General features: G+C 40.3%; 1 protein-coding gene across 1 annotated transcript; it reads left to right on the top strand.

The window, feature by feature from the left end:
- The first annotated feature begins 58 nt into the window (after window positions 1–58).
- On the top strand, window positions 59–14,493 carry cacng1b (calcium channel, voltage-dependent, gamma subunit 1b). The gene is made up of 4 exons (XM_085352369.1): window positions 59–299; window positions 11,698–11,772; window positions 13,717–13,854; window positions 14,261–14,493. The coding sequence occupies exons 1-4, from the start codon at window positions 59–61 to the stop codon at window positions 14,491–14,493; spliced, it is 687 nt and encodes a 228-aa protein (XP_085208495.1).
- Window positions 14,494–15,080: the final 587 nt, after the last annotated feature.

The raw sequence follows: 15,080 nt of genomic DNA, 5'->3' as shown, positions 1-15,080 counted from the left end.
CTCGCACACTCGCAGGGACGTGCAAACCTGCGTCATTGGCTCGGAAAAGACCACAAACATGTTCGAGGAGCAGGCGACCAAGGTCAAAATCACATCCGTGGTGATCGTCGTCGGCATGTCAGCAATGCTGGCGGCGGTGGTGACTGACCACTGGGCTGTGCTCAGCCCCCGGGTGGAGAAGCTCAACGCCACCTGCGAGGCGGCCCACTTTGGCCTCTGGAGGCTCTGCAAGAAGAGCATCTTCATCGTGGAAGAGGACCCTCAGGGCAAAGGCTGCGGGCCAATCAGCTTACCTGGAGGTAAGTTGAGGTCAAGGTGATCTTCATGTCTTATTTATCTTTAATTTAATCTGATTTGTGGATTTGTTGTGTGGTAGCTGATGGAAAGCTTTCCTGGCTTGAGTTTTCAGGAGTTATAGTGAGAAGATGAAAACTTTGTGACATGTGGATTGGAGTTGGTGAATAATAATTAGAGCTCTATAAAACCATATAATTGAATAGATAAAATACCAAGAAAAAAATTCATTCCTCCTAAAACTATTTTTAGGAGGAACTGGAAACAAACCCATTCTCTAAACGTGTGAGGCTCAAGTGTCAGTGTGAGCCTGCAGCAGTGCTGGTCAGCTTTTTTTTTTCCATCTGTGCAGCTGTCCCTTTCTCTATTTTCTCCTTTCACACGCATACAATGCCACACATGCCAGCACATATGTTGGCATGTGCTGGCATGTGTGCATGCATTCACACAAACTCACACACACACACACACACGGACATGTGCTTGGACTGAATGTTTAACAGCTCTATGACCAGCTTCCCAGCGAACCATTATTATCTTCCTCAGAGGAAGTCACTGAACAGACTGCCAATTAAGCACATTCCAACGGCTGAAGTCAAGTTCGCAACGGAAGTGCGAATGGAGTTTTTATTTTATTTTTTTGCCGTACTTCACAGTTAACACGACTTTGTTGATTTTGTTCCGTTCGGGCTCTTCAACCTTCAGAGTACAAAGAGAAATAAAAGTCAGTTTATCTCACAGCCTTTTCCTCTAATTTCCCTGCTGTTTCTCAGAAAACAGCATAGTCTTACATCATTTGTCAAAATACAGTCTGACTCTTTCTATATTAAAATGAAAGCTCGGATGCTTTTTAACTGATACCTCTTTTGTCTTGTCTGACTCATAGTGTCAAAACAGATTTGCAACTGGCTTTGATCAAAATAGACATATAACTGTCTAGAGAGCCATTTTTAAGGATTTTTTTCTGATGCCGCTGATAAACAGCGTTTTGAAGGATGCTTAAATTCACTCAGCTGTGGAAAGAACTCCATTAATTGCAAGCTGTTAAAAAAAAAGAAAGCAAAAGTACAAGAGAGCCAAAGATGGTGCAAAATCTGTCAAAAAGTCAGGTAATTTTCAAAGTCATTTTAGAAGTCCTTTTGGATACTTGCGTAACATTTCATACTGTAACTCTGAAAATAAGTCAAAAACACAAGTCAAGCTTTTATTTAAGACTCTTTTTCCACCAAAAAAAAAAGTCTTTAATTAGAAACTCTCTCTGAACAGAGCCAGCCCTGGGGGTAAAGAGTGTCTCTCCCTGGCCTCTGGCTGTGTGTGCGTGCCTTGCAGCTTAACTGAAAGATTTCGCTCTGACTCTGTCATTGACTTTGCCTCCGGCTTCAGCACCTCAGGATCAGCGCAGGCCTTAATGAAGTGTGGCTTCCCGCTCCAGCTCATGAGTTAGAGTACACCTGGGAGACTCAGGAGGAATGAAGAAGACTTGGGGGGAAAGAAACCGACGATTGCTTGGGCGTGTAAAGGCAGGAATGCCCATGTGGAGAGAGCGAGACTGGGTGCTCTTTTAGAGAGTCTGAAGATGGAGGAGAGAGATGGGACTTTCTGTCAGGAAAGATGATGCTGCACCTTATTTTACTGCATGTATCTCATGCAAATTGAGGTGGAGGCAAAAGGCAGGTGGAAAAGAAGTGTGACAGCTACCTGTCATAAAAATCTGAACACCTTGCAAAAACAGTCACGGATACATTTTTGTGTTTTAAGACCTTTGCTGGGGATTTGTTTTCGTCGTGGACAAGTCAGTCACCTGTGGAATGCATGAAGGGCAGCATGTAGTATGACAAATGATCCAGTCACAACCATCACAGCCTGACAGAAGCACTAAAACAGTGTCGGAATATTTGTGCGAAATCTCAAGTGCTTCTCTGGCGCCACACCAAGAGTTCAGCTTAGCCTTAAGTTTGTTTCCATTTCTCCGGGTCTGCAGTGAGAAACAAAAAAAATATACCAGCTGTTTTGTCAGACACCCCTTGGCTACATTCCCACAACCACCATGATGCTTTCACATCTGGGTAATGAGAGAAAATGAGTCACTCTTATATCAACTGAAAAGATTAAGAGATTTTGGTGTGTGGTTGCCCTAGCATTTTACTCCCACAACAGGCTGAATAGTTTTGGTTACACAAGCCCATCTCTTCTCATTTGTGACCCTGTTGCTCTCTGTAGGCATGGCGGTGCTTCTCTAGTTCTAGCTTCCTTTTATGCACTGTAATCCAAAGACGTCGCAGGGCAAGACGCTGATTGGTCAGCCTATTTTGTGCTTTGTGTCACTGAACATCCTTACCAGGCTGACTGACCCGCTCCAGTGCCCAGGAAAAGGTGTCAAAACGCATCCTCTGAGATGCTTTTCTCCACTTCCATCCACCAGATCAGTCTGCCAGGTCTGCGCAGTTTGACATGAGGCGAGAGAGGACTGCGGAAGAAACAGCCGTCCTCTGCCTTCAGAGGTCTTCTTGTTTCTTGATGGAGTGCTATGAGGCTGAGCGGTGAGGGTTTAGGTAGAGCGCACATTGTATGTGCCTAAAATACTCGAGTGTCTTTTTTTTTTTTTACATAAGGGGGCTTTTGTTTGAATTTAAAAAGCCAGGCAACAAAACCGTGCAACTAGGTCTGCCTTGAAAAGTAAAATTGACTGTTCTAATTGATTGCAGACAACAGCTAAAATCCAATTAGTGTGGCTGGCCATGCAGTTCTAATTAATTACTTTGATAGTTTAGGATTTATTAGTCCAGGCGACAAATATGACACCAAAATATGTGGAATATGTACAAGCATGCCAGATTCTGAAGACAAGCAAAAGCAAGCAGAGGGGCTGACTGGCTAACACCTGTGTTACCTTATCTGCTTCTAAATTTAATGTGTCAAGCATAAAAAGAAGAAAAAAAACAGGTTGCTCATGAGTGCACTATAACAGATTACATCCTTGATGAAGAGTATACCCAAGCAAGCAGCAGTTATTGGACTTAATAACACAGATTTGCATTTTCCCCAAACAGAGGGGGAGTCAGTCGTCATGAGGAGCGTACACAAACCCCTTTTTTCATATAGACACAATTACACAGCTTTTGCGAAAGGGGTTGCGTAACAGCGGCAGCAAAGCAGTGAACCCAAATGACTTTTGAAATTAGCTTCCCACAAATGACGCATGACAGCTTGAGTGCTGTAAAAACCAAACAAACCCTTTATGGATCGCATCATGCAGCTCGGCTGGGAAATCAAGAGCACAAATGGTGCTTTTGTGCGCACGTATGTGTTCCTTCACATATGTGCTCAGAGAAGCGAGGGAGAAGAGTTCATTATCAATGATGTTTTAGTGCTTCCAAGTAGAGCAGGGCGATATGGCCAAAAATATTTATCACGATATATATTTGAAAATTTGCGATAACGATATAACCGACGATATAATTGATGCGAGACAAAATACAACTCCACAACATTACTAGCGCAAAAAGACAACCTTCCATTTATTTTCACTTAAACAAGAAGCTGGTTTTTATGTACATTAAAGCTTTATAAAAATGTAACAGTGCAAATGCAAATTCCTTGCTGAAAGTTTAACCAAAAGGCATTTCCAGTAGAAATGGGCTGACATATCCTGAGCATAACCATGTATAATATCCACTGAAGTTAAAAAGAGGTGCTTTGCAACATTAAACTGCAGTGTGCAGTACGTATTTTTCGGACCATAAGGTGCACGGGATTATAAGGCACATTAAGCGAAACAAAGCAGTCAGATAAATCAAACTTTATTAAACTCATTCTTCTTGCTTCCTCCACTTCTGTACCATTGATTCATTAATGTTGAATTCTCTGGCAGCTGCTCTATTCCCATGTTGTTGCAGTATATTAATGACTAACCTCGTATTGTGGATGGATTATCTCAGTTGTTCTCCTGACTGAAGTTTGGTCCGTTTACAGTATCCTGCCATGCGATTGCATTTGTCTCTAACCATGAAGAACCTTCACGTTAACTTTTATAAGTGGAAAAGTGTTAGTGTTCGTCCTCCAGCTTCACTGTTTATGTTATGCTAACATAGCTGTGTCGCTAGCGATCACGTAGCACATCATTATATACCAGCTAGCCCAACTTCAGTAACCCTACAAACGTCACTGCTGTTTAGTTTCCTGTCTTCATTTATGTTGGAAGTGATAGCAGAGCTGTACGTTTGATTTTTTTCAGAAATCTCTCCGTCAGAACATGCTATATCATGCTTAGGTAACTAGCGAAACTAGCGAGCTAACTTCCGCTAGCTTCCTGCTAACTTCTAACTCCGTTAAATGTAATAACTTTTGTTTTCATGGATGCCTGGAAGTTAAACTTTATAGTTACACCTGGTAAAGCAGCAATGCTGATCGTTTTATTAAAGATGAAAGAATTTAGACAGTTTTTAACTCTAAGTGATGCTGCAGTGTTGTTTGACCTGAAGATTACGGGGTTTAGGACCCAGATTACTCCCAGATTTAAGAGCATCTTAGTCCGACAAATATGACAATAACAACGGCCGCTTGCATGTTCTGCAAAAAAATGTGCTTTGTTGTGTATCTGACGGACAAACACCAAACCAGTTCCACATCACTGAAGTTGCACCATTTTTACAAACCAATTCTGGTTCATCTGTTTCACTCAACAATCGGCCATGTGCGTATGAAAACAAAGGCACTGCGCATGCGCGTTTTACTCCCATTCTATCGCGATATTTCATTTTCCTATCGTTGCCTAACATTATACCGGTATTACCGTGAACGGTATAATATGGCCCAGCCCTACTTCCAAGAGGTCAACCATCATGGTGTTTTTTTGGAGCTCCAAAAAACACCTTCAAGTATAAAAGCTTGCCTCTGACACAGTGCCTTTCAAATGCCCTCGATTCATAGACACAGTAGAACCAACATCCCCTTGAGCCACCCTTTTTCTCTTTCTTTCCAACCACGCTCTGAGCGCAGAGCCCAAAACTGCGGAGGTGTGTCGCTGGAATTTGGTATTCAGAAAACAACTCACAGCTTCAAAATTTCAGATGAATCATTCCACGATATGTAAATTAGAAATATATAAAAAGAAATTACAGAGCTCAGGGCTGGTGTCGCTTGCAGGATGAGCAGAGGACTAAGAAACTTTACTGTTTTAAATTTCATAATAAAGGTCAGGACACACACAGGAGACATGAGGGTAGTGAGGACTCTCCTGTGCTGTTTTGTCCCAGATACTGGTGCTCAGGTAGAATAGCCATTCAAATACCACCATGATACATCCCATTCACATTGACCCAGAACTACCCGGTCGCTCTGTTTAGCTAGAAAACCAGAACAGTTTCCTAATTACCTAATATTATGTTTTCTTTGACAATCCTGCAGCAAATTCTGTACAATCTTCTAGATTATTATGTTTAAAAACATAGAAGCAATTCTGTTTAACCGTAGTGCAAAAACCACAGGAATGCTTAACTGGGGGAAGACTGAAAGGAAGAGCTAAGGTGGAAGAAAGAAACGGGCATAGTGACAGGTAGAGCGAGGAGGATGAAGAGTAAGGAATGGGTAAATTGGAAGCTGAACATCAAAGATAGAAGGTGGCAGCAGCAGAGTTTAATGGAAAGAGATGAAACTAAAATGACAGGCGATAGCTCGTCCTAATCACTCTCCCCTGGAACTAAATCTCCACATTACCCTGACTGCAAGGTCGATGATACGCACCCAGATGTTCTCTTCTTCTGTGAATGCTCACTGTTTAGATTAACCATCGTGCTTGATTTGGGTTTTTTTTTTAACTATTTGTGGACAGCGTGCTTTTGCTAAAATTCAAAATGTTAATGTTTGTGCTGGATTGCAATCATACTAACAACAGGGTAACCGTAACTTGGCAACAGAAGTTACAATTTTTTGGCACGCACAAAGCAGCAGTGCGGTTAAATTGTTTTGATGAATCACGTATGCATATCTCCACGATGCCGGCGGCTTTTGACACCTCGGATAGAAAATGTGTTGAGCTGCCCGCCCTGTCTTCTGTCTGTTTTAAGCAATGAGGAAAAGAGAGATTTATTCTCTGGACTTTTCATCTTCTAACACTTTGAGTTTTTCTAGTTATGTGGTATGATCTTTTTTTTTCGTTCAATGAATCAGCAAATCACATAATGTAACAAAAATGATTATGTGGAGACTGGCATGCTACTTTTGCAACAACAACAAAAAATCTGAGGCTCTGATTTAACTTTGAAGCTACAAACAAGTTCTGTTAAAGCTTTTACATTATAAAAAAATGCAGTTGAAAGATCATAATGTGAAATATCTGTTAGGTACTAGGTATACAAGTCATAATGATGACTTAGTTTGTTAACCATCAACCTGTATTTTTCCAGATTTATTGCACATACATCTGTGTATTATTTTTAAAATACATAAATCCCACTTATAGTTGTGTGCTACAGTGTGTTTCATAAACTTTCACTCCCCAAGGGTTACTGGAATTAGATTAAATTTTAATTGAAAGTGTCGTAACATTGTGCGTAGCTACAGCTCCATGCTGCAACATTAACAATGAGGCTCTATTATTTCCATGCTTTCCACAGAGGTCATCAGCTTGTTAGAATGGAGACTGAGCACTGTTAAATCCTGCCCACACTGGAGGGAAAAACAATACATTGCTCTTTAATGACTTTGTATTGTCACCATTTGTGTTCCATCTAGATTGTTAAGCTATTTCTCCAAGCTGTCTTGCTCATGTAAAAGCAGCATCATGACTATATACTTTACAGTCTATAGGGTTTGCAGAATCTGGCCCAAAGCAGAGAAAGTATCCAGCGTTCTCAAGTCTATTTATTATGTTGAAATGGAGTGGCTGTGTCATTATGACCATTTCACAATAAACAAAATATCAGTTTAATGCATTAGATGAATGTAGACAGCTAGGTGTGATCAAGCATCTACTGAACTTTGCTTTTGAACCGGGTTCAACCTGACTCGCTGTGTTTGTATGATGAGATGTTTTAGATCTCTAATCAACACTTAATTATTGGAAGTATCTGTCTGAATTCAAGTCTGCAACAGCCTGAAAACACAACACAGGCTATAAAAATGTCTGCGAATGTCTGGCGCTTAGGGGGCAGCAGTTGGACAATATTCAACTTTGTTTTTTTGACGAGCAGCTAGTGACAGCTAATAGAAGAAAACAGACTGAAATCAAAGACTTACTTAAAAGTGCAGCAAATTTCAGGGGATAAATCACTGTTATCCACATAAACTGCAAACAGACGGGGAAGCTTCAGAGGACTAGCAACAACCATTTTTTATGACTTTCAACATTGAAACTCTCAATCAGGATAAAACAATTAAAGAGCGGTTTTGTCTTTTGGAGCTTCTTTGCGTAATTCTAAGGGTCTTTTATTTGTCTTATCTTTGTGTGGAAGGCAGATAATGGTCTTCAGAGAGACAGGAGAAAATCTCACAGCCACACAAACACATCTTAAGTCAGATTAGATTAGCCTCAGAGATAAAAACGCTTAATGAGAGATGACCGATAAAAAGAATTTATTGTGTATTATATAATATATTGTTTTAATAATATCTGTATAATGTCTGTGCTGCTCTTTGACCTCGGCCCCACCTCCAGCCTCACACACACACACCCATGCACACGCTCACACATACGAGCACAGTCCCTTTGATATGCTTTTACATGTGCAAATAGCATTCAGGCTAGCCAAGACCTGCAGCAGCCTGTTGCTAGGTTACCTCTTTAGTGATTCTTTCTCATCCCGAGTAACAAACAGCCCCACTGTTGCCTGGTACACACACGTAGTACATGCACACACACACGCAGACATATAGGCAGACACCGGCACACAAACATTGTCCATCTCTGTGTAGACAGAGAAAGCACCTGTCTGCTTTATGGGTTTAATCTCAGCGAGAAGGGAACGAAGGGACACTCGCTTGGCCTTTAAGGTCCACTCCACCTCTCGCTCTCAGCCAAGCTGCCTTCAGAGGCAACAAATAGATAAATGTGTGGGAAATGACTGCACCCAGGAATCATTTTTCTACAGCTATGAGGTTATTTTGAAGATTGTGGTCAAAGGAGCAGAGTTTGGGCAAGCAAAGTGCAGAGATGCATCATTCCCTTGTAGAAATCGGTGTGAACTCATTTCAGAGGAATACAGCCAACAGGGGAGACAGTGAAGGATTTAAGTATAAACTTTATTCTAAGATGATGGCACGCCACAGAACACTGCTATGACTTGGAGGGGGTGTTGAGCACACTGGGATCATAAAGCCAAAGAGGAACTTCAGCCATTATCATTGTTGATTTTTTAAGTGTTGTGAGTATTAAGGACGCCACAGAACCGTGCAGCAGAGAATATTTGACGCCAACCTTTTTGTAGTGGTCACCATCAAACGACATGGAGGGCTGTTTCTTATTTATACATCTTAAGTTTGTTTGTTTGTTTTTGAATTGTTTTCATATGTCCTTAATCGACCACTTAGCATTAATTTGGAGAATGCTAGCATTTTACAGTCTAAATTAGCTTACCTGTAAAAGAAAGAAGCAAACTTGGGACTACTTTCTTTTTATTTAATTTACATAAATTCACCAGCCACCTTATAAGGTATGCCTAGCTGGTACTAGGTTGGACCTCGTTTTGACTTCATTGCTGCCTTAATTCTTCATGCCATAGATTCAATAAGGTCCTGGAAACATTCCTCAGAGATTTTGTCCGTATTGACATTATTGCATCACACAGTTGTTGCAGATTTGTCTGCAGCACATCCATGATCCAAATCTCCTGTTCTACCACATCCCAAAGATGCACAATTGGACTGAAATCTGGTGACTGTGGAGTCATTGTCATGTTCAGGAAATCAGTTTGAGATGATCTGAGTGATTCAATATCCTCCTGGAAGCAGCCATTAAAAGGTGGGTACACTGTGGTCATAAATGGGTGGACACCCATATGGAAAAGAAAAAGAAAAATCTTGACTTGCATCAGATGTGGCCTACTTCATGTAAGGCTTATATGATTTATTCATGAAAGGGGCCACTTTCTCATTACTTTCATATATTGTTTTAGTAAGTATCCAAAACATACAAGTTTCATTTATATAATTTTTCCAAGGGATCTTATATCTGTTTTCACTCTTGTATGCTTTTCATACAAGTTTCACACAAGACAGATACAAACTTTATAGGATTTATATATATAACTTTTCCATATGGGCATGGTCAGCAAGAATACTCAGGTGGGCTGTGGTGTTTAAATACTGCTAAGTTGGTACTAAGGGACCGAAGGTGCGCCAAGAAATTAATCAGAAACTGAATTCTTTATTAATCCGGAAGGAAATTATGTGGTCACAGCTGCTCCAAGACAGTAAGAACACAAGTTAAAGTATCAGCTCTTACTTTCTTTCTCTTTCCCCCACTTCACTACACCACCAGCAGCAGTTTGAAACTTTGAACTAAGGCAGGAAGGCTCCATGCTTTCATGGTGTTTATGTCAGATTCTGACTTGACCATTTGAATTTCGGGGGAGAAACCGAGACTCATCGGACCAGACAAAGTTTTTCCAATCTTCTATTCTCCAGTTTTGATGAGCCCATATAAATTGTCTACTGTAGTCTATTTGCGTCATGGCTCAATGTGTTGTGTGGTCAGAGTGCTCTTCTGCATACCTTGTTTGTAACAAGTTTCTTTGACCTCTGGCATCGATGAGACATTTTCACCCAGGGCACTGGATATATTCTCTTTTTTGGACATTCTCTGCGAATCATAGAAATGGTTGTGTGAGAAAATGCCAGTAGACCAGCCCATCTGTTCCTTCGATTTCCTTTTTATTCCTATTCAGTTTGAGCTTTAGTATGTTTTCTTGACAATATGTACATGCCTAAAAGCCTAACAGCATTTTATTTGCAATATATATCAGATTTTCCACTCACCCTGTGGGCAATCTTAATCCTTCAAACACGGGTCTTTTGCCAGAGGCATGAGAGTTTAAGGGTCCTGCACAGCATCTTTGCTGTTCCTAGGACTGTGCTCTACTGGACAGAGATCTCAGATGTCGTTTGTGGGATCTGATGGAACCACTCACCCTTGGCACTTGGCACTTCTCAGACTTTACATCTTCCTTTTTTCTGATGTTGCTATGATTCGTTATAGCTACATCTGTCACTATGACCTTCTTCCTCTGCTTGTCGACTACTACTATGCACACTTGGTTAGCCATCATCAGCTTGATCATCTGTATCTGGATCCATCTGCATCTAGAAGTCCCACAGGATCTTCATTCTCAACCTCCCTTGTGGGCTGCCACTTTACATATAGCCACACACAGAGTTTAGATGTTCATTGTCACAACAGTATTACAAAAAGAAACATTTGCTATTGTGAGCACTGTGTGCTCACAATAGTCTTATGCACCATTTAATGTAGTGTATCAGTCATAACTGTAAAATGTCAGTCAGTAATGTTACCTTGCTACCAGATCTACGTAGGTGGAAGCTGTTCAGCTTTGTCAGTGTGATCAATCGGCAGCTCTGGTGTGGACTGGAGTCGTTAGAGCATCCCACAGACTGTACTGTGAAAATTGCCATCCTTCACAGCAAAGGGACATAAAGATTTAAGTCCAGAATACTGCTCGTTAGAAGTAATAAATCAAGAACATTGTATATGAACACAAAACACAGATTTATATTAACAATAATTAACTTCCAAAAAAGTTACAAGTTACAGTATAGTATGATTATCAGGTGTTTCATGCGTGTGAAATTAGTTCTAGATACACAAGGCATGAGTTTCATAAAGTCTATTGATAGAATAATAGCTGATAAATAAGGTAGTTTAAAGCACAGCATGGACAAAAACTAGGTTTAGGTTAGTAGAAATGCAACAAACCACAATCCCTGTTTAGTTTGTCATAGTTTTGTATATGTATGTGCGCGTGTGCGTGTGTGGGGACCAAAATCTGACATTTACTATACTGGTGGGGAGTTTCTGCACCGTGGGGACCAAAATCCAGGTCCCCTCGGGGTTGAAAGCAATTTTCACACTCAAAATGTGGTTTTAGTGTCAGGGTTACAATTAGGTTATGGTTAGGTTTAGGGTAAGGGTCAGGGTTAGGCATTCATTTTGGATGGTTAGGGTTAGGGGCTAGGGAAAGCATTATGTCAATGGGATGTCCCCACGAGGATAGCAAACCAGACGTGTGTGTGTGTGTGTGTGTGTGTGTGTGTATGTGTGTGTGTAATTAATTCATATGGTTTTCTAACAGACTACAAGGATTCAGTCAGCACTATTGTCTCACCCTCCTGTTTCATCTCCCCTCTTTCTTTCTCTCTCACCTCTTTTCCCCATCCTTTCTTACTCTGCAGCAAAAAACTGCTCCTACTTCAAACACTTTACGTCGGGGGAGGAAGCTGAAGTTTTTGAAGTCAAGACCCAGAAAGGTGGGTGTTTCCTCAAAGCCACACAGGCTACATGTGTTACAACAGCATCCAACTCTGAAAAAAAACAGGCAGAACGCTGTGGTTTGCCTTTTGATTTTCCATATAATAAGATAAAGCTTTAACATAAATACAATGCACACCATTTCGCTCAGAAATCAGATGAGAAATGAATCTTCTACAGCCTCAGATTTGATCTTTTTATCCCTTTTGTATTTTCAAAGTAAATGTGATTCAGTGAAAAAGCGACTCTCTTCTTATGATGACAAGCTGATGCTTTTAACTTCAGGTAGAGAGAAAGACACACTGCACACAGACATAAAGATATACATTTAGAGAACACTGCTTTAGATAAACGTTATAGGTACGCTCCACGGGTACAGTATATGTATATATGCACTACACAGTATGCACTATATATTCTCAGTTTTTTAATTCAGGTGCTTTAGGTCCCATCTCCATAGGTGTATGAAATCAAGCATCTAGCCATGAAGTCAGCCTTTACAAACATCTATTAAAAAATGGGTCACTCTAAAAAGCACATTGAATTTCTCGCTTCCTAGATTTTCCATCACCAACTGAGTGCTGTGTTATATGGAAGTGTTTAGCCACAAATAGGCAAACCAGGGTTGCCATGGTGTGTATAAGTCACCGTTACTCTGCTGACTCAAAGACTGCAGAGTCACAAACCTCCTGCAGCCTTAACACTGGCAAAACTGTCTGCCAGGAGCTTCGTAGCAGGGGTTTGAATGGCTGAGCAGCTCCTGTAGGTGTAATTTGTAGCTTGCCAAGTACTTTTGTCCATATAGTGTAAAGACAGGGCAGGACATTTACAGTACCCTGTAAACACTAATGAAATTTGCTAATATCAAGAATATTTTAAAAAATAGATGAATGGGAAAAACAAGAATTCATAGTTTTATCTTGTAGTAGAATAATACAAGATAAATATACTTTCATATGATAATAATATGTGCAGAAATACATGAAAAAATATATGTAAAATATTTATGGGTATAGTTGCTGCTTTATGTGTGGATTTTTATGGTGTATTGAGTCGTGTTTGACTTCTACAGATTCATGCTTTATTATGGTGCTTATATGACTCCATGTAAAGGCATTTATAATATGTTTCATACAAGTATGGCTGGAAACATCACTTACAACACTGAGACCAAAAAAACCCCAAATGCAATAAACAATATATATGATATTTTTTAAAGTCTAAAAAGAAATTATAACAGAAAACTTTACGTAGAATAAAATACAAGAAACAACATCAAATTCAGACTGTCTGAAAACACCTGTTCAGCAGTGAGGCACAAACAGGTAACTGTGTCTGAAATGTACAAACACTGGGATGCATTCACATACCTTCATACACACAGACAAAAGTCCTGAAAAACAATCTGCACTGGAAAGACGGAGTGTAAGGTTGTTTTACACTCGGTGTTATTCCCCAGCCAGGGTGCTGAAATGGAATAGGACGCTCCAAGGATCATTTGAGTCACAGCTGGAGTGTTACAGAGAAGAAAAGAATAGATTGTCTTTATCTGGAAAACAGACAAAATAAAAGAGGGCGGGAAGAGAGCGACAAGTTCTAATCATCTTGTTATAAGCCTTCAGTATCTTATCTGTCATGCAAGCGGCATTATTGCCAGTTTGGATAAATGGCTGTTGTTTTAAAAGTGGGGCTAATTTAAAGGCTAATTATCTGTGACACAACTCGGCTGAGCGCAATACTGAAACAATTATTATGTAAACGATACTGTAATCCTCCCCTTCTGTTCCTACCCACTGTCTCGGTTTTTAATCACCTCCACTTTCTCTTCTTCCCCTGCTCTCAAAGACGACCGTGTTTACTGTATTTTTCCCTCTCTTCGTTTCCCCTTTTCGTTCATCTACTTCTTACTAATTTCTACTAATTTTTTTCTTCTCTTTCTGCAGAGTACAATATCTCAGCAGCAGCCATTGCCATCTTCAGTCTGTTCTTCATGATCCTGGGCACCCTGTGTGTAATCTTCTCCTTTGGGAAAGGGCGGGACTATCTGCTCCGGCCTGCTGGGATGTTTTTTGCCTTTGCAGGTCAGCTATTACAGATGATTTTGCCTTGTATTTACAGCTCAATATGAGCTGTGTCATTGTCATTGTGTTGCACACCCTCTTCACTGGTGATAAATGTTACTTATGCAGAGTTAATAAAATTGTTTCATGCTTGTGAGAGACAGAGAGAGAGAGGTGTCAAATGCCGATAGAGTTGATGTTTCTCTGAGGTGACAATTTCAAATATCTAAGTGTTAAATTACCTATGATTGGTGTGAGCGCCGATCTGTTCCAAACTTAAAATAAAACTGACAATCTTCTAGTATAAACGAGAAACTGTGACAGCGTTTGACTGAACCGTCTTGACAACACAAATGGCATGAATGCAAATGAAGCATCTGCTTTTTCTGAAGCCGATTATAACCAGTTCTCTCTTTCTGGCATGCAGGCCTTTGCATCATCATCTCTGTCGAAGTAATGCGCCAGTCTGTGAAGCGCATGATCGCCAGTGATGAGACCATCTGGATTGAATACTACTACTCCTGGTCATTTACCTGCGCCTGTGCCTCCTTTACGCTGCTCATCCTCAGTGGAGTCGCCCTGCTCCTCATCTCCATGCCTCACATGCCACGTAACCCCTGGGAGACATGCATGGACGCTGAGCCTGACACCTTAGACTAGCCACAGGTGATGTAACAGCTATATCTTTAAAAAAAAAAGAAAGAAAAAAACCCACACACTCTCACACACACAAACAACTGTAACTATAACCAACTTTACTCTGAAAGGAGATGTTTTCTCTTTCTGTTATTATTGCGATCAATTTTCCAAAGCATTAAAAGATTTTCTGCATCATTTCTCATGATCACATCCATTGGTTTCATTCAGTGTTTACCAAAATATTAACACAAAATATCAACACGTTGTAGAACAATTGGGACCAAGAACTGTTTAAAAGTTGGTAAGTTATATCTGAGATCTGAGACTGATTTGCCAAGACTCATCTTTATTCTGTATTTCTAAAAGCTCCTATTTTTCTTAAAATTCATATTTTCAAGTAACTATGACTTAGGTTACAGTACCAGAAAGAAGTAAATATCGTTGTGACAATAAATAAATCAATGATTGGCAAAAGCTGTGTGACATCTGAAGATTGGATTCCTTCAAACAGTCCCAGGCTTTTTTTTTTCGTCATTTTTGTCTGTATGTCAACCAGTAAATCATTCCTGAAATGTTACTGCATTAAAGGAAATTAAGTCTGAAGTTTT

This window comes from Diplotaxodon limnothrissa, linkage group LG4 (genome assembly GCF_057381915.1).
Source record: "Diplotaxodon limnothrissa isolate DT_005_m linkage group LG4, D_limnothrissa_male_GT1.1, whole genome shotgun sequence".
Lineage (NCBI taxonomy): Eukaryota > Metazoa > Chordata > Actinopteri > Cichliformes > Cichlidae > Diplotaxodon > Diplotaxodon limnothrissa.
Note: the sequence above shows the minus strand (reverse complement) of the source record. Positions and strands in the feature narration are given on the sequence as shown.